Source organism: Idiotropiscis lumnitzeri, chromosome 5, assembly GCF_059441095.1.
Source record: "Idiotropiscis lumnitzeri isolate Australia: NSW breed Sydney's pygmy pipehorse chromosome 5, RoL_Ilum_1.0, whole genome shotgun sequence".
Taxonomy (NCBI): Eukaryota; Metazoa; Chordata; class Actinopteri; order Syngnathiformes; family Syngnathidae; genus Idiotropiscis; species Idiotropiscis lumnitzeri.
The window spans coordinates 11,836,383-11,856,452 of NC_142395.1; the positions used below are offsets into that span (position 1 = coordinate 11,836,383).

Consider the following 20,070-nt stretch of genomic DNA (forward strand, 5'->3'; position numbering starts at 1 on the left):
GCTGGAAATGTTCTCAGTGTGACAAAGCCTTTGTCTCAAAGTCTCTATTGAAAAGGCATATGACGATACACACTGGAGAGAAACCCTTTACTTGCTCAGTTTGTGGTAAAAGCTTCACTCAACAAGCCAATTTGACAACACACTCAAGAATACACACAGGGGAAAAACCCTTTTGCTGCACTGTGTGTGGTCTAAGAGTAACTTACAAGAGTAGTTTACCAGCTCACATGAGAACCCACACTGGAGAAAAACCTTTTGCCTGCTCAGTCTGTGGTAAAAGCTTTTCTGGAAGGGAAGGTTTAGTAAAACACACAAGAACACACACTGGAGAGAAACCTTTTACCTGCTCAATTTGTGGTCAAAGATTTTCTGTTAAAGGAAGCTTAAGATCACACATGAGAACCCACACTGGAGAGAAATCTTTTGCATGCTCAATTTGCGGTCAAAGATTTACTTGGAAGGTACAAATGGATACACACATGCAAACACACACTGGGGAAAAACCTTTCACTTGCTCGGTTTGTGGTCAAAGATTCACTATAAAGGGAGGTTTAATCAGACACACAAGAATACACACTGGGGAAAAACCCTTTGCTTGCTCAGTTTGTGGTAAATCCTTTTCTGTAAAGGGAGATTTAATCAGACACACAAAAACACACACTGGGGAGAAAACTTTGACCTGTTCAGTTTGTGGTAAAAGCTTCACTCAAAGGGGAAGGTTAACAGAACACACAAGAACACACACAGGAGAAAAACCTTTTCCCTGCTTAGTTTGCGGTGAAAGCTTCTCTGTAAAGGGACTTTTAATAAGGCATACAAGAACACACACTGGTGAGAAACCGTTTGTTTGCTCAGTTTGTGGTAAAACATTCTATTTTAATGGACATTTAATAAGGCACGCAAAAACACACACTGGGGAAAAACCTTTTCTCTGCCTAGTTTGTGGTAAAAGCTTCACAGAAAGGGATACTTTAAAAAGGCACAAAAGAATACACACTGGAGGGAACCCTTTTGACAAATCAGAATTTAGTTTAGGATTAGCAAATCTTAATCCTGAGCAGCATGAATGCAACTCCGGAGTGGAGCAGCAGGAGACAGAGGCGCCCCACAATGAAGAGAAAGAGGGACCAGAGCTGACACACATTAAAGAGGAAGAAGACATCGTTGAGTTGCCATTAACTGACGTCATTGTGAAGAGTGAAAATGATGAAGACGACTGTTGAAATGAGCAGAACTAATGAGGCGAGCCTCCACGCAGGAGCTCAAGTCAATACAGAAGTGAAAAGTGAAGCTTGAGGAAAACTAAGCCTGCTCTGGAAATTAAAGAAACGATCAAATTATCCAGCAATGATAATGAGTTATTTACGTTACCTTTACTTATCTTTTTTTTTTTTTTTTTTTTTTAAAGTTGCATGGCTCACTTTATTTTGTCTTGACTTTGGAAGTGAAGCTGTGTTCATTGTACGCCACTTAGTTTTCATTGTGTTAAATGCCTACACACATTGTAAGAAAATACCAGTCTGCAAATAAAGTGAAGTTGTCATCTAGAAACATCTCGCCTGTTGATTGAGCGAGGGAACATATTACTGTTTAAATTGCTCATGAATGCCATGCTGTCCAATCACAAAACGACATCTTGATCTGTACTCTGATCCACCAAGAAGCCATTCTCAATGGATGATTAGATGTGGTGCAAGGACTTTTCTACGCAGCTCATCACGAGCAAGTAACAGCGCAGATACAAATAACGTTGTCAGAGAAGAAGACATGGTTGAGCACAGGTTAGTGTATATTACAGTTATTTTCAGTCGCTTTGGTACATTTTTCAACTCTGAATTGAATGGATTTCTCAAAACCAGTGGCGGGCCGTGCATTTCACACGTAGGCCTTCAGTGAAGTCCTACTTGAATGAATCCGCCTCATAATACCAGTATTTATGACAACGCGGCTGGACAAATAATATACAGAAACACAATTACACAGCACTGAGTGAGTGTTGGACGACCTGGCCTCTCTTGAAAGGTGGCCTCGCTAGTGTATTTGCAATTAAATCCACACGTTTCCCTCCTTCTGCCATTCTGGTTTAAAAAAAGCAAAAATATATTTTACAATTTTCAAGGGTCGCCAGTTACGACTTCCAGGTGTGTTTATTCTGCATCGCGTTTTCCCCTCTCAAGTGAGTATCCAATCACAAAACGCGTTAATCACCTTCAGCTTCAGACCAGCCCATTGTAACAACCTCGTGATCTGATTGGCTATTGCAACTACTATCAACCCTGAAAGCTCATTGAATTTGACAGAACGGATACCCGCACAATTGTATCTGAAGGCCTTGGACGAATAGTGCGTGCTCCTGGTATTGTGAAATCTGCCTGGCAACACCAGCTAGCTGAATTCTGATTGGATAAAAATTCTCACTAAAAATACAACACTGGGATATAATATGACATCAATGTGAAGAATATGATCATGATTTCTTGACTTTGTTAGGCCAGCAGAGAAGTCCTTGAAGGCCTTGACCGCCCACCACTGCTCAAAACAATTCGTACAAATAGCAACACATCATGGTGCCTATATAAAAGGCATTAACATTCTCCAAATCTTTTAGTACATCTCTCAAAAGCAAATATTTGCGCCACTGAGCATGTCCATCCATCTTCTGTACCGCTTCTCCTCACTAGAGTCGCAGGGGGTGCTGGAGCCTATCCCAGCTATCTTCGGGCAGTAGGCGGGGGACACCCTGAACTGGTTGCCAGCCAATTGCAGGGCACACAGAAACGAACAACCATCCGTGCTCACACTCATACCTAGGGGCAATTTAGAGTGCTCAATCGTTTTTGGAATGTGGGAGGAAACCGGAGTACCCGGAGGAAACCCACGCAAGCACGGGGAGAACATGCAAACTCCACACAGGATAGCCGGAGCCGGAATCGAACTCACGCCCGATGCTGTCTCTCACTGTGAGCCTATCGTGCTAACCAGTCATCCACCGTGCCGCCCGCACTGAGCATGTAAGACAATTAATTTTGATCAACTCGACATGAGCAATTAATGTAAGACACTGCAGAAAATAGTACACCATCAATATTTTGATGTGCACAAGTGACATAATGATGAGAAAATTCAACAAGCAGTTTTTTAGGAATTTCATTTTGTTGTGAGAAATATACCAAAATCTGAGACAAGCTGTAATAGAGTGGTAGTGAGGAGTTACAACAGCTCGTTAATCACAAATGCTGCACTTGATTTGACATGTTACAACTGTCATTGACACTTTTAATATAGTTAAAAGTGTAGTGAGTATGAGTGGCCATTACCTATTCTTCACAAGAATCCATTTGAAAGCAGATGAGAAAAACTGACAAAATACTAAAGGGGACAACTTCCAACTTATCACTGAGAGATTTAAGATATTATAGCAAGAGAAAAACAGTGACACTTGACTTGAGAATTTTTTCATTTGTTTTATTTTTTATTTTTTTTTATTTTAGGTTGTGGGCCAAAATTTGAGTGCAGAGGGCTCAGAGACGCCACCACATGAATGAGGTTGGGGGGAAAGATGGAGCAGAAAAAGATAATGTAATGCCGCAGTCACAATGCACTTTTGAATTGTTTATTGAATGAACCAAACATACAAAATCCAAGTAAGAAACATTCACAAAGAATAGGACGGAGACATTCACACTGAACTAACTTTGTAGTAAATGGCCAACCCGACTGACTCATTACGCTACGCCCCTGAAATGCAGACGTCAACAGACAAATAATAAGCGTGTAGAAGTGAGACTCTCGGCTCAATAAAAAATGACAAAACCTGCTTTAATTTCTTCTACATTGTCTTCTATGATTGTAAATAACCAGAATCATATTTTTGGAAAAGCAGTATTAATTTTATTGGTAGGTCAAAAAATAAACCAGAAAAATCATCAGTAAAGTCTCATCCTTGATCGGAGGGCATACTACAATGATGTTTAAATATATTTTCATTTTAATATTTTACAACAAAGTGATTTTGTTTTCATTGAAAGCATTTAACATTTTCCATAATTAGTTATGAGGGTTCCGGAACAGACTGACAGCATTTTAATTTATTTCATCATGGAAAATTGATTTGACTCTGAAGTTCATTCACTGAGTTACAATCTTATTCATCGTATGAAATTAACTTGTATGTCATGGTACAACTGTATAAAGGCCTCTACACACCAGCCCGACATTGGGCCGTCGTAGCCAACTGTCACGTCAGCCTTGAAGTCGTTTTGCACGCCGGACCGCAAAGTGAACGAAGAACACATCGCAAAAGTTGACGGCAAGGCCAAATACTCCGGACCGTCTGGCAAGGTAGTAGTATCCCTCCATGCTATTTGCGAGGTGAAAAATGAGTGAAGTTGATTCAGTACTTGAGGAATGGCTTAAATTTTCACAATTTATCCGCTTTCGTTAGCTAACAACCAATCACAGTTCTCATTTAACCCAACAGCCTGACGAAAATGCCCCCCAGACGCCCCAACAACGGCTCTGACTTTCCGATGTTGCTCGCTCCACCAAACAGATGGCGTGTGCAGACTTTACGACTGCTGACATTAGATTGGTGTGTAAAGGCCTTTAGATACAAAATCGCAACATTTTACATTAAATACAAGTTTAAAAAAAACAAACATCAAATATATTACATACAAATATAAAATGTATATATGAGCATACAATTTTGTGGAATGGAGAGTCATGCCTGCGAAAGAGTTTTTTTTTTTAAGCGCTTTCAAAGAGAATACTTGCAGGGTTTGTTATCAGTGGAACATGTTGTAAGTCCTTTTGAGTGTTCCTCATCATCAGTGTGAGTGGAGTTTGACATTGGATTGTCACTCTCTCATAATGGAGCTAAGAGGCTGCCTGCTTGTGATTGTCCACAGTGGTCTCCATCACTTTCTGCTGTCATGTATTGACTTGAGCTGCTGCTTGGAGGCCCAGCTCCAATGGTCTCTTCACTTGATCGTCATCATCTTCACTTTTCACAGTGACAACAGTTAATGGAAACTTAGTGATATCCTCCTCCGCTTCTTCCTCTTTAATATGGGAGGGGTCTGGCTGTACCTCTTCCTTTTTAATTTTAGTGGTTAACTCCTGCTGCACAGGATGATGATCTTTCACTCCTGAACTTAAATTGCAGACTGGAGCAGGAATGGGTTTCTCTCCTGTGTGTGTCCTTGTATGTCTTGTTAAATGTACCTTCTGGGTAAATATTTTACCACAAATTGAACAGGCAAAGGGTTTCTCCCCAGTGTGTGTTCTTGTGTGGCTTATCAAACTTCCCTTTACAGAAAAGCTCTTACCACAAACTGTGCAGGTGAAAGGTTTTTCACCTGTGTGTGTCCTTATGTGTGTTCTTAATGTCGCCTTCACAGAGAATTTTTGGTCACAAACTGTGCAGGCAAAAGGTTTCTCACCTGTGTGTGTTCTTGTATGTATTCTTAAGTTTCCTTTTGCAGAGAATTTTTGACCACACACTGAGCAGGCGTAAGGTTTCTCCCCCGTGTGTGTTCTAATGTGTGCATTCAAAAGTCCCTTCCAAGCGAACCTTTGACCACAGACTGAGCAAGCAAAAGGTGTCTCACCAGTGTGTGTTCTAGTATGTGTTCTTAAGTTTCCCTTTTCAGAGAATCTTTGACCACAAAATGAGCAGGAAAAAGGTTTTTCTCCAGTGTGTGTTCTTGTGTGGCTAATTAAACTGGCCTTTTCGGTAAAGCTTTTACTACAAATTGAACAGGTGAAAGGTTTCTCTCCAGTGTGTGTTCTTGTGTGTTTGATCAAATTTCCCTTTTCAGAGAATTTTTGACCACAAAATGAGCAGGAAAAGGGTTTCTCCCCAGTGTGTGTTCTCATGTGAGTTGTTAAACTACACTTTTGATTTACTATAAGACCACACACTGAGCAGGAGAAAGGTTTCTCCCCGGTGTGTGTTCTCATGTGTCTTTTCAATGATGACCTGTTGAAAAAGGTTTTGTCACACTGAGAACATTCCCGGTGTTTGTTGTCAGAGCGACCGGTCATATCACCTTTAGAGTGTCCATCATCGTCAGTGTCAGCAGAGTGTGACGATACATCATCACTATCCGATAGTGGAGCTAAGAGGCTCCCTGATTCCAATTCTCCGCAGACGCCTCCATCACCATCTGTTGAAATGTGTTGACTTGAGCTGCTGTTTGGAGGCTCTGCTCCTCTCTTCTCCTCACTTTGACGATCGTCTTCCTCTTCTTCACTCTTCAGAAAAACACCAGTCAATGGCAGCTTGGTGATATCAGTCTCCGACTCTTCCTCTTTAATTTGGAAGTGCTCAGGCTCCACTTCCTCTTGACACTTTGGGCGCTTGGGCTCCTGATGGTCAGGATGAAGACAATCTTCACTGACGTCTGCAAGACACAAGAAGACAAACGCACATGATTTGAAAAAGTTCATTTGTGACTTTGTTAGTCGATCATCAAACTAAATTACAACTATTTTGCAAACCAATTCATCATTTACAGCCATTGTTTAACTGAAAAATGTCCAAATGTTCTGATTTCAGCCTCTCAAAAGTAAATATTTTCAGATTTCTGTCATCCTCCATGAAAGCAGACTGATTATCTTTTGTGTACTCAAAGTTTTGGTTTTACTTTGGTAAACAATGACCAACATTTTCCCTGACATGGAACGGACTAAACCAGGAATTGATTCACAATGAATTCATCAAAAATCATGCAGCTGTAGACTGAATAACGTGGAATTTAATTGATTCAGTTCAGTTTTAAAGTCTTTGGCGAGAACATCACTCCCTCTTGTGTTATTAATTGTTATTTTATTTGTTTAATTATGGCAACTGGTTCAGGGTGTACCCCGCCTCCTGCCCGAAGACAGCTGGGATAGATTCCTCCACGCATGCAACCCTCGTGAGGATAAGCGGCTTAGGTAATGGGTGGATGGATGGATTAAACAATACTAACTAAATAATAACAATCGATGTATAAATAGTAATTAGGAAGAAAAATATTTTGCAATAAACTTGAATGCAAAATACATTTTCAACCGATTATTCAGTTAATTACTGCAATGATCGATAGACTACTCAATTCTAAAAAAATATCGCAGAGTGACAAGCCTAATTAACTCAGTTTTCTGGCAGGCAAATTGTTGTGAGTTTTTCCGTCCACTAATTTTCCTGCTGTCGTGAAAAGAGCAGCAAGTTTGTCAATTGCTCGTGAGAGCTTGAGGTACACCACAGAGTATATGGAGGTCATCACCATTACCTCGAAATGGGTGGTGGGAGGAGCACCATTAACTCGAGCCAAAATGGATGACTTTGCAACACCTGTAACAACTGTTTCAGAAATGCCAGTGCAGCGCGGTAATTTTGAGAACATTTATGGTGCAGATCTCAAAATTCAAAACCATACTCAGCACGCTAATGTTCAAACTATAAAAGCTAACACTAATCTCAATAGTTAGCTAGGCAGGTGCGATGGATCAACTGGCAGAGCCTGAAGAAGAAGCTCAGCCGGCATGATATTACATAATGTACATGTTTTATTACGGTGACCACACTGTATGAAACCTCATATTTGATTTACTGACAAACAGGACAACTGTCTTTTCTTTAACTATAAATTTAGTCAGTGGTTCTGAATGAACCACCTGAATGTGAAACAATTTGACATAAAAATGACACACGAGGAATGCAGATTATGTTTATTTTTCCGGGTAAAGTATGTTTTTAAGGATGACTATATTTTTATGTCACATATAAATACTACTACTGCCTTTAATTGTCCATTAGTAAGATTAGTTACACATGCAATTGCATTTGACCAACAAAAAAACTAACAAGAGCATACATTTGTTGAAAGAAATCAGTGTTCCCTGGGGTGTGTACATTTCTGAGCACAACTGTATAAATTATTTCAGAAAATATCTGCCACCATTTAAAGTGCTTCTGATTACACTCAAATAAAGTTAAGATGTTGTGGTGCTTTTTTTTCGTCATAGTAGTCACGGCACAAGTCATGGTCTGCACAAAACTTCGACAAAATCCCATCGACCTCACTACAAGAAAAAGGTAAAATATAAATTGCACGTATTCAAAGGTTTTGTGTGTCTGTGTGCAAGTCTTTATAAATTGATTTGAGGAGATAATTGAATGATTTTGGCGTGCTATTTCACACGATTTCAGTCCCAGTCGTATGGTATTAACAACTTTGGATTTTTTAAGAAACTACGTGCGACCTGGATTACACACGATAACTGTTTTGAAGAAAAAAAAGATATAGTTGCTAACAATCCTAAAAAGTGAACAAACCTGCTCTGTGTAGTTTATCTTGAGGCTCGTTGAAAACACCGTCAAGTAGTTGACGTTGTGGCTTGTTTTCTTTTGTCCAGAAAGGTTCCTCCTCGAACTCTTCTTTAACAGTTTTTGCACACATTTCCCGACGATAATATCAAAACTTCACACACACTAGATTTGTTTTTAGCACGAAATGCGTTGCTATCAAACGCGTCTCTTTGTTAGCGGCTAGCAGGATAAGCTAGGTTAGGTCAAAAAGCGGAAACAACGTGCACCAAGACGAGTTTACCCGAACACGAAGATTCAATGGAAAATGTTTTATTCCTGTAAGGTAGATAAATGACGATTGACGCCGATCTTTCAGTAGATTCTGTAATATTTCGGGAATAATTATTTCCTGAAGCGTGTGCGGCTAGCCACGACGAACACGGAAATGAACCGCAGTCAGCGACTACGGTCAAACCACCCTTCACACGCAAAGACAAAGTCAAACCGCCACTGTTATTTTTAATACTGTGCATCTCGGTGCATTACGGTAATGCGCCGTTGGCCATCGTCAAAATAAACGCAAAATCAACTATTGCATGCACGTCAGTAGTTTGGATTTAAAATGTTATTCAATAACTTCTCAGGCAACCATAAATTCACCCAACGGGAATGCAATCTGTCTCAGAATTTAAGTAAGAAACGTTCTGACTTGAGATAGAAAGAGAAATTAATATTAGCAAAGAATCAGTGACTGACATTACAACTGATTTAAAAAAACATTAAAAATTCAGTTTTTGTTTTCCCACAAACATACTAGTGCTGGGGAACACTAGGCCACCCCAGGTATCCAACTAGTGTACTTTGATTAAAATCTGATGTGGCATTTCAAAATAAAACGCCAAACAAAGGTGGTTTTTTTACCTTTACACTTTTCATTCATCAAATCAATCATGAAAATCTTTTTTTTAAATGCCACATTCGATTTTTCAATACTTTTTAAAAAGATTTTTTTAAAAGATTATTTTTAAAGATTATTGTTAAAGATTATTAAATTAAATTATTTAAAGAAATTAGAACCAACCTGGAATTCCACAAACAGGGGAGTAACACACAAGTACACAAGCAATATTACAATATTCAAGTGTATAGAGTCTTTATTCTTTGCAAAGAATGACTTATATTACTGCGATATGCAACAAATCGGAAAATCCAGCAAAGAATTAGCAAAATAAATCACATAGTGGTGTTTGTGAACCCATAGTAAAGCAATCACTAATTCTGACACCATCATGAAGAATTCTGAAGCAGTCTAGTCTTCCACATAAATTATAAAGTAAAATATGAGTGTGCTATTTTTACTAATTAAAAATATACATTACAATAAATGGGGTGGATGGGGAAGACTGGAACCAATTAAAGGCATTTTATTTTCATATCAACTAAGAAGAAACAAAAACAAAGCAATCAATGGAATTCCACTGTAATTTCAAAAAAGAAAACAAGAGAATTTAGAGATATTGCATTATTTTTACCATGAGTGTATAGTGGGAAGTATAACGAGTCTATAACACACTCAGTATGTACAGATGACCTGCAAAGGATAGTGCAGCTGAGTACGTTTGGGCGTGACGCTGACTGGCGTCCGTCTGGAGTGACGTCACGCTGCAATTGGCTGGCGACCAGTTCAGGGTGTCCCCCGCCTACTGCCTGATAGCTGGGATAGGCTCCAGCACCCCCTGCCACCCTTGTGAGGACAAGCCGTGCAGATAATGGATGGATAATTCTAACGTTTTATTTCAGCTTTCACTGCTGCCGCCTTCTAAGTGTCTTTGTAACTGTAATAATAAGACAAGACAATTAAAGTATTTCAGCTTTGGCCGGCTAAGTTTTCCATGTCAATGTCGCTTGGGTGGAATTGACACAGAGATCCAAATAAGTCTTATGAGGCCGGTGTTTTAATATGAATGTGGTTTAAATACAATAAACACAATTGATGTCCTCCTATGGAGGACTGAAAGGGCCCAAATTAAATAAATACACCATGAAATGTCATGTCATTATCCATGCCGCTTCTCCTGTCCAGGGTCGCGGGAGGGTGCTGGAGCCTATCCCAGCTATCTTCGGGGTACACCCTGAACTGGTCGCCAGCCAATCGCAGGGCACACATAGACGAACAACCACCCGCGCTCACACTCATACCTAGGGGCAATTCAGAGAGTCCAATCAACCTACCATGCATGTTTTTGGAATGTGGGAGGAAACCGGAGTACCCGGAGAAAACCCACAAGGGCATGGGGAGAACGTGAAGAGAGCCGAAATTGAACCCACGACCTCTGCACTGTGAGGCCATCGTGCTATTCATGAAAGTCCTCCATCATTGTTGCTGCCATGTTTGCAACCACTTAGACAAGATTTGAGTTTGACAGTGTTCAGCCCCGCCCACTAAAATTTAGATGCGCAAGTTTGACAGATAAAATAAAGTCATGAAACACTGTAACGCGGGAAATGATTAATTAAATACAGAAATAATGATATATACATTTTACATATAATCATTGGTAATTTAAATAATGACACATTGATTTAATTCCATATTTAATTAATAAATGAAACACTTTTATTCAATTATTTAATGGTTTATTTATTAATTTATTTATAGGGTTAGGCTTTCAAAGTAGATTTGGGGTTTCAAAGTAGGGTATGCAAGTCAGTTTAGGGTTTCAAAGATTTTAAACTAGCTTTAGGATATCCGATATCGAAGTCTCACATGTCTCGATGACATGTTGGCATGAGCTGTGCTGTAAGCATGTCTACTAGCATGTTAGCAGTTCATAGACATAACGTCTAATAAGCGTAGGTCTCACGCAGAGGTGATAGCATGTTACCTGACATGTTAGCATCGCATGTGACAAGTGAGCATGACATTGGCACGGCTTTTTTTTTTTATTTAACTTTTTGAACATTGTTAAATTACAAACACTCACACCGCGGATAACACACATTTGGTAAGAATATGTAAACTAAAATAGATGCATAAAAGAAACAAAGGGGATTCATAAGGATAACAATCGTCATTTCTCTTCAAAACATATCACAAAGGAGCATAGATAAGGAATAAAATCCAAACAACAGATATTTGGCAAAGTCTGCACGTATTTTCCTCGCATAGTTGCTTGTTTATATTTTCTTAAGGCATAAGAATTTTTTTTTAAGTCAATCATAAATCTTGGGAAATAGGGCTTACTATTTCTCCATTTGCCCCAATGTATGTGGTATTTATGAACAAAATAATGTTAAATCAAATCCGGAACAGAAAATTCTACATCATTCATAAAGAAGATAATTTGACATAATTCAAATTGTGGAACATTATTCATTTTCAGTGACAACGAATGATCCACATCAGTCCAAAAACATTGAGAAATAGGGCAAATGAAAAACAAATGAACCAAAGTTTCATCACAGTTATCGCAGAAGCAAAAGCTCTCGACCAGAAATTTAAATCTTGTCTTAAGAAATTCAGACAGAGTATAGATCTTATTTATGATTTTGAAATGTGTTTGTTTTACTTTGGGCAAAACAGACAATTTTTTATCGTTTGTAAATGTTTTATTTATGGTGGCTGACTTTGCGTATAGGTCTCCAATTTTGAAGTGAAAGTCTGTCTTTGTTCGGTTTCGGAATTAATGTGCCACAGTAATTACCTGTTTGGTAGCGGCAGACCGGTGTCATGTTAAAAAAAATACATTTTGCAAGAGCATTATAAAGCACATCACTTTGATATGAAATGATAAAATCAGGGTTCGGTTCCGGCTCTGGCCTTCATGTGTGGAGTTTGCATTTTCTCCCCGTACCCGCATGGACTTTCTCCGGGCGCTCCGGTTTCCTCTCATTTTACAAAAACATGCATGGTAGATTAATTGAGCACTCCAAATGTTTTTGCTTATACTGATAGCAATTACTCTAATTTTGAATTTAAACCACTCCCATTTCATCACAGGTAACTGATTTTTAAAATCATTAGTTTCCTTTACCATTTTTTGTTTCAATACAGACTGCTTTATGTAAATTATTCTTAAACTTCCATACAGGGTTAGAAATATGATGAAATCCCCCAAACCGAAAGGATATAAATATTGAGCAATGGTCAGTTGAGCTTTTCCTTGAGATTGATGTTTCATTACCCATACAGATGGTGCAGACTTTGGCTTTTGTTGCACATTAAGTGAAACTGATGGCAGTATGAGAAGGGGAAGCTGAAGTTTGAGGTTTCCAACGATCAGCATGCAGGCATGTGAACGCATTTTCTACTGTGTGTGTGTTCTCGTGTGACTTATCAAATCATCTCTTCGAGTAAATATTTGACCACAAATTGAACAGGCAAAAGGTTTCTCCCCAGTGTGTATTTTTGCGTGTATTGTCAAATGCCCCTTATAAGAGAACCTGTTGCCACAAACTGTGCATATGTAAGGTTTCTCACCAGTGTGTGTTTTTAAGTGTTCTCTCAAATCTTTGTTTACAGAGAAACTTTGACCACATATTGTGCATGCATAAGGTTTCTCGCCGGTGTGAGTCCTCATGTGGACTGTCAATTGACTTTTATGAGAGAATCTTTGACCGCAGACTGAGCAGGAAAAAGGTTTCTCTCCAGTATGTATTCTGGAGTGGATTGTTAAGTTTCCCTTCAGAGAGAATCTTTGACCACAATCCAAGCAGGCAAAAGGTTTCTCCCCACTGTGTATTCTGGTGTGATTTCTTAAGTCTCTCTTTACAGAGAAACGTTGACCACAAACTAAGCAGGAAAAAGGTTTCTCTCCAGTGTGTGTTATTATGTGTTTTGTTAAATGACTTTTATAAGCGAATCTTTGGCTACAAACACAGCAGGCAAAATGTTTCTCACCAGTGTGTATTCTCATGTGTCGCTTCAAAACCCACCTGTCAGCAAACGTTTTCCCACACTGACAACATTTACAGCGTTTGTTGTCAGTGTGAAATGTCATATCATCGTCATCATCATCGTCATCAGTGAGTGACGTTGCGTCGTCACTATCTGATAGTGGACCAAAGAGGCCGTCTACTTGTGCGGTGCCATCACCTTCTGATGTCACCCGTTGATTTGAGGTGCTGCTGCTGCTGCCGCCGCCTGGAGGCTCCGCCCCACTGCTCTCCCCACTTTGGCCTTCATCTTCATACTCTTCAGTCTTGAATTCGACAAAGGTCACCGGCCACTCCGTGAGATCCTCCTCCTCCTCCTCCTCTTTCAGGTGCAGGGGTTCTTCATCCTCCTCCTTTTTCATGCCAGAAAACTGCAGCCGCTCTTTCTCTTGATTGTGGTGGGGGGGCTCTTCACGCTCATCTTCCGAAGCTTCAGATAAGAAAAAGAGCAAGGTTAAGACTTATAGATTCAAAAGCATAACCTGCAGAAAAACACAAGTAGTACTAGTAGTAATTTAGCTCAGGCGAATTTTGCAAAGCCATGACTAAACAGCATCGGTGGAATCTGAAACACGTGTCTACTGGAACATGAATAAAAAGATCTCCCATCGCCAGTTTGTGTTTTCCTTGGTTCCAGCGGTTTGGGTCAGTAAACACCCGTTACACTGATAATAGTGAAAACTCAAATGATATCTCGTGTCACACGTATTAAATGTACTCAGTGTGATAAAACGTTTCAATAGTCACTGTTGAAATGACGCAAAAGAAGACGAGGTCTTAGGATAAGCTGGCCCCTGACCGAACTCATGCATGTTGACGTCAGACCCGACCCACCACCATTCATGCTTGATGGCACTCCTGTCCACTTTGTCTCCATCTTCAAAAATCTGGGCTCAACAGTGACCAACAATGGGAACCTCAAAACAGAGATCGACCGATGTCGTGCCCTCGCAGCCTCAATCATGCAGATCCTGTGGAGGCCACTGTGGCGACATCAGTTCATCTCCCAGGAGACAAAAGCTCAAAGTCTATAATGACTCAGTCATCTCCGTCCTCATATACGGCTTTGAAACCTGGCCACTGAGCAACACCCTGGCGTAAGGCATCAAGTGGAACATGCACATCACAAACCGGATGTTAAGAGAGAAAACTCAACAACTGACAGTATCTCGCCTCGCAGCAATACAGCGACTACGCTGGTATGGCCACGTTTTCCACCTGCCAGAAGAGCACCCAACAAACACCATCCTGGCCTTCAATCCCCAGCAAGCTGGCTGGCGACCACCCAGGGGTGCCACCGGCACTCACTGGCTGGATGTAATAGCCCAGTATCTTAAGGCCTGCAATGTGACCCTGGCATAAGCGCAACACCTTGCCCACAATAGACACAGATGGAGAGATCTGGTTGCCATGGTTGGCTCTACGCGCTCAATCACTCAAGCCCCAATTTAAATAGATTTTTGATTTTCAGTTCCCGATTAGATTTTTATTTCATGGCTATCATGCTTGTCTCTGCACGCTCGTGTGCTGCTGCAGCCATCCACAAACACAATATGCATTGATGTTTGACGCAAGCGTGTAAATGTTTGGTGTATTTTAATTGGAACCAAAAACTAATCACTATGCTGAGTTGCACTCATACTATGAAATTACCTTTAGATACTAAAAGAAATACTCGTAAACATAGTTCACTTTACTTGGCCACCAATCCATTTGGTCTAATTTTCAATTAATTTTTACATCCTTGCTTTTCAGACCTCGACCAATTAACTCACGTGTAAGACTGTAGGCGAGATTTTTTATTTTTCCTTCATTGCAATTGTTGAATTTTGTTGTGATTAATACATTTTTATAATTGTTTGGTTTTAAACACACGTGTGGATTTTTTTTTTTTTTGCACTTATTTTTTTTTTCAAAGTTGAAACTGTAAAAAATGGGTCTTACGCTAACATATTGTTTGTGAATAAATCCAATTGGAAGCCATTATTGCCCTTACTTTACATCTTTGCATTGGGGTAAATAGCGTCATCTTCTACCATGTCTGCAAATTTTACTGGAAATTGTGAATACTGCACGACTGAAACTTGATTTGAAGGAAATCGTGAATCATAGATCTTTTCTCAAAGTCGTCCCAGGAATCTGACATTATGTACAGTATGTCCTCACTATACAATGATCATTATGATAATGAAACTAAATGCCCATCTGCTTGTGCCCTCCATCACCTTCTTCACTCTTGATGATGACATCAGTCACTAGAAATGAAGCGATATCCTCCTCCTCCTGGTCTTTCTTAATGTGAGGGGGGTCTGGCTCCCGCTGCTGAAGATGAGGATCCTCTTCCGTGAAGACTGCAGGACACAAGACAAGAACACAGAGTTTGCTCAAGTGCATCTTTGAACATCAGGACTCGCAATCACCAAGGAAGGTAGGAATTTAAACCAATCCAAAGGTGCTGTAAATGAGCCAACGGGATTTGGTGGTCCACAGTGTCGGATGCTGTCTTTCTGTCCAGCAGGACAAGGTATGTCGTCAACGTCATTTTGCCAGGAGGGCGTCATTAAAAGCCGCAAATAAGGCCGCCCAGGTGCTATGCAAGCTTTTAAAGCCTGATACAGTCACAAAAAAAAGTCTACACACCCCTGTTCAAATGTCCCTTTTTGTGATACAGCATATGACACCAGTGTAAATCTTAACAAATCTGTTTACGAATGTCAATTTTAAAAAAGCAACCTCTTTTGGCTCTCTGTGTGGAATGGACCTTATCTTGTTTCCTTATCCAAAACCAAGGAAATTATCTTTGACCCCTGTGCAGGAGTACATCACTACTTAGTGGGCGAATTGGGCACAAGCTCAACACGTAAAAATGTTTGACCAATGTCACGACTAAATGTCTGCGATTAAATCTCAGATTTTTAGACTTACTAACAACGTACTATTCTTTGCACTTTTAAACCTACACGTTGCTTAAGTCATGGCAAAGTACCGCTGGAATAAAGAACGTTGTGAAACCCTAAAAGAGTGTCAGCTTTTATGACTAAAAACATTAAATCCGGGAATACGATTTAGCAATGAAACGCGTGATTCATACGTAAACATGTGAGACTGCAAACTGAGGAAACCTTTTCCGCAGAACACAACACGAGGCTTCTTGCAAACAGAGTCCAGGTGTTGACGTTGTCGCTCGCTCGCTTTCGTTCCACAAACTTCCTGCTCGTACTCTTCTTCTTTCACGCGTTTTGCAAACATCTTTACACGTTTAACCAACAACACTTTATACTCAAACTTGCGTTCTGTGTAGCCAAGAAGCGGGTCTCTTTGTTAGCGGCGATCTGGCTAAGCTAAGTCATCAGAAGACCTTTCGACGTGTACTGAGGCGACTATATACGGACAGGAATATTAAAGTAGTAATATAAACAGCATATATTCCTGTATATTTACATATGCTATAAAGTAGTGATGTGCGTCCCGTGACGAGTTTTCAATATGTTCCAAACTGTGCGACAGAACGTAACACACTAAAGTAACGTAGCAAAAAAAAATGTTTTTACTTCCTGTGACCTCAAACGTATCATCCGGTTGTATAACACCTTGGTTTAGGCATTGCTGCCATCTAGTGGCATTGCTGGCACAGCGCACATACTCTGTTTTGTAATACAAGTCACGCTCCACAATAACATTTCCGAGGATGACAATTCGTCAACGCAAGTTTTTCATTTTGTTCTGGTTTCTGTGGCTTCTAAGCAGCAATTCCATTCTCCTTTAATGTATGAGTCCAGCGCCTGCGTTGATAGTTTGTCTAATTGGACTTGCCGTATTTCACGCACTGCTTCGGTTACTGTTGTCTTTTGTGTCCAGTTCGGATACCCAAACGCGCTTCATTAAATTACTTCCCGGGTACTACTGAGTTTTCCGGAGCGTTTAGTCGACTAAAGGAATTATTACGTAAATATTTGTGGCCGGATGAACTCGTTTGGGTGCGCGTTGAAGCTTCTCAGGCTAATTTAGCTTGGCTTGCTAGCCTCTAACGCGGTCACGCGTTAGACAGCATCGAGACTCTAGTTGAGCATTGAGTGTGAATGTAAAGAGTTGGGATCATCGTGCGAAAATGTGTGCAAAAAGGGTGAAAGAAGAAGAGTTCGAGGAGGAACTGTGTGGACCAAAAGAGGAGAACGAGCGACAACGTCCACGAGTGGACGCAGCTTGCAAGCTTCGAGTTGCGTTCTACGAAAAGGGTTTGTTCACTTCGCACTTTCACTGACTTACTTTTGCTTTTTTTTATACTCTTTTGACACTCTTTATTTCCTTTTTTTTTACAACAACCTGTATCACAATAGTAGCTTGATTTACACGTTTTTTTACATTGCGTCATCAATTTAATAGCTCAATTTACACCTAAATCCAATCACTTTTCCCCTTGAAACGAACAGGATTCCTATCACCACCCACCAAAATACCGCATTATTTATTGTGCGTTAATGTGCCCCGAGCCACGGTGTGTCAAGCTAGCTCCTTGCTAGTCAACACAAAGCAAAGAAATCCCGAGGGATGTGTTGGGTGCGTGCCGATGCGTTTTTATTTGTTTTTTTTCTTTTCAAAATCAACTTGAAAATTTATGAGTTGGTAATACCTACAGTGGCTATAGAAAGTCTGCACACCCCTGTTTGAAATGCAAGGCGGGAGAGACAATGGAAGGATGGATAGTTCTTGTGATGTTAAAAAAATAATAAAAAGGAGCCCAGGCTTTTATTGCAATACTCAGTCCTTTAAGGTCAGTGTGACACTTTTTATATAGTCCCCCCCCCCCCAAGACTGGTGAAAAAAATTCATCATAATTCTTTTTCAGTTAACATTTCAGCACACTAATTTCCAGAGCTGGGCACTTGACCTTTTTTTGCTGGTTAGTGGTCAGTGTTTCGTCAAACCAAAGTGGGTTTTCGTTTGACCTCCCATCTGTTCTCTCTTTCTGACGTATTGCCCCTCCCTCTCCTGTAATGGTATTCCCAAGTAGCAGGTGGGAGGTGCGGGTTACATGACGTCAGAATAAGGAAATACAGGCAATCTTGAATGCACACTGCTGTCTCACATCTCTTCATACACAAACAGTTGGTAGTGGCACTTTTGATTGGCAATTTTTGAGATGAACTTTTAGCCGTTAGTCGCCTGGCGAATACATTATACGCATGAGGTACGATTCGCGGGGCAGACTAAAATCTATATCTGGCCTTTGTTAACGCTTTTTTAAAAAGTTGTCACCCACCACCCCCGGCTGGACCATTCCGCTGCAGGGACGGACTGCCCATCTCTGCAAATTTCATTACTTTGTATGAGTGTGGTGACCTAATGAAACTGAGCATTTTTGTCTTAATTTTTTTATTACCACATCTATTTAAAATTGATTTGTTTTATGGGATAAAAAAAGGATATCTTTTAAACCTTGCTCACACCATGTAGAACAAAATTATCCAAAATTAAAGTCACAATGTGAGACTGAGCTTGACTTGACCGACCCATGTGTTTTTGAAGGCAGCACCAAAGAACATTTCCGTCCTGAGGAGCCAGAGGCAATAATTTCCCACATGAAAGAAGAAGAGGAACCCGAGCCGCCACACTTGAAAGACGAAGAGCAGAAGGATGACATCTGCAAGTTTCCGTTGACTTGTGTCGTCGTGAAGGTTGAAGAAGATGAAGACAACGGTCAAAGTGAGGAGAATAATGGGGCGGCTCCATCATGCAGCAGCTCACATCAACACCTGACATCAAAAGTTGGTGGAGACCACCGCGGAGCAGCACCATCATACGGCCCCTTAGCGCCACTCTCGGATGGTGACGATCTAACATCACACTCTTCGGACACTGAAGATGATGATGGTGATGATGTTGAACACTCCCATGTTGACATGGCATTTCACACTGACAAAAAGTATGCAAAATGTTCTCAGTGTGACAAATATTTTTACAAATCATCATTGAAAAGACACACAAGAACGCACACGGGAGAGAAACCTTTTGCTTGTGCAGTTTGTGGTAAAACATTCTCGAGAAAGGGAGATTTAGGAACACACCAAAGAACTCACACCGGGGAGAAACCTTTTGCCTGCTTATTTTGTGGACAAAGATTCACGCAAAGCAACACATTGACAGCGCACACAAGAACACACACTGGTGGGAGACCTTTTGCATGCTCGCTTTGTGATAAAAGATTCACCCAGAGGGCAAATTTAATAGCACACACAAGAACACACACTGGAGAACAACCCTTTGTCTGCTCATTTTGTGGCCAAAGATTCTCTATCAAGGCAAATTTGTTAACGCACATCAGAACACACACTGGAGAAAAACCTTTTTCCTGCTCAATTTGTGGTCAAAGATTCTCTGTAAAGAGAAATTTAACACGACACACAAGGATACATACTGGTGAGAAACCGGTCAGTTGCGGTGTGTGTGATTAAAGTGTTTTTGAAGTACGGTTCAGAGTCACAAATGTTCTTCAGCATTTTTACATCAAAGTCACTACATACGGCTTTTTTAATAATAATCATAAATCTACTTTATTTCTTTACTTGTCTTTTAAATATTACCAATGGACTTTCTTTTGTAATTTGAATATGTTAATTCAGTTCTCTTTGCATTGCCGTTCTGTTTGTGAATGCTTTTGTGGTTTTTTTTTTTGCTTGTGTGAAGCACTTCCACTTCTTGTGTATGAAATGTGCTCTAGAAATAAAGTTGTCTTGCTTTGCCTCATGAGAAGAACAGCGTCTATTAAACTGCAGCATAAACTCAATTAAGTGACTCAATTCTTTCACCCAAATGACTATAAACAGAAATTTATATCA

General features: G+C 40.2%; 3 protein-coding genes and 1 pseudogene across 4 annotated transcripts in view; 2 read left to right on the forward strand and 2 right to left on the reverse strand.

Moving 5' to 3' along the window:
* Positions 1-742, forward strand: part of LOC148336937 (uncharacterized) — a 4,500-nt pseudogene extending 3,758 nt beyond the window's left edge. Inside the window, exon 2 of the transcript XR_015843153.1 lies at positions 1-742. This exon is cut by the window's left edge and continues 420 nt beyond it. The product of XR_015843153.1 is annotated as an uncharacterized LOC148336937 (transcript).
* Positions 743-3,599: 2,857 nt separating this feature from the next.
* LOC148336938 (uncharacterized) lies at positions 3,600-8,772 on the reverse strand. The gene is made up of 2 exons (XM_088295844.1): positions 8,327-8,772; positions 3,600-6,407 (listed from the first exon to the last, which is right to left on the reverse strand). The coding sequence occupies exons 1-2, from the start codon at positions 8,448-8,450 to the stop codon at positions 4,933-4,935; spliced, it is 1,599 nt and encodes a 532-aa protein (XP_088151970.1). The 5' UTR covers positions 8,451-8,772; the 3' UTR covers positions 3,600-4,932.
* A 1,693-nt stretch (positions 8,773-10,465) lies between these two features.
* On the reverse strand, positions 10,466-16,784 carry LOC148336939 (uncharacterized). The gene is made up of 3 exons (XM_088295854.1): positions 16,357-16,784; positions 15,460-15,585; positions 10,466-13,664 (listed from the first exon to the last, which is right to left on the reverse strand). Exons 1-3 carry the CDS (start codon positions 16,481-16,483, stop codon positions 12,607-12,609), a joined length of 1,311 nt encoding a protein of 436 aa, XP_088151980.1. The 5' UTR covers positions 16,484-16,784; the 3' UTR covers positions 10,466-12,606.
* Positions 16,785-16,848: 64 nt separating this feature from the next.
* Positions 16,849-20,002, forward strand: LOC148336940 (uncharacterized). Its single transcript, XM_088295861.1, has 2 exons — positions 16,849-17,469; positions 18,761-20,002. The coding sequence occupies exons 1-2, from the start codon at positions 17,343-17,345 to the stop codon at positions 19,684-19,686; spliced, it is 1,053 nt and encodes a 350-aa protein (XP_088151987.1). The 5' UTR covers positions 16,849-17,342; the 3' UTR covers positions 19,687-20,002.
* The last annotated feature ends 68 nt before the right edge of the window (positions 20,003-20,070 follow it).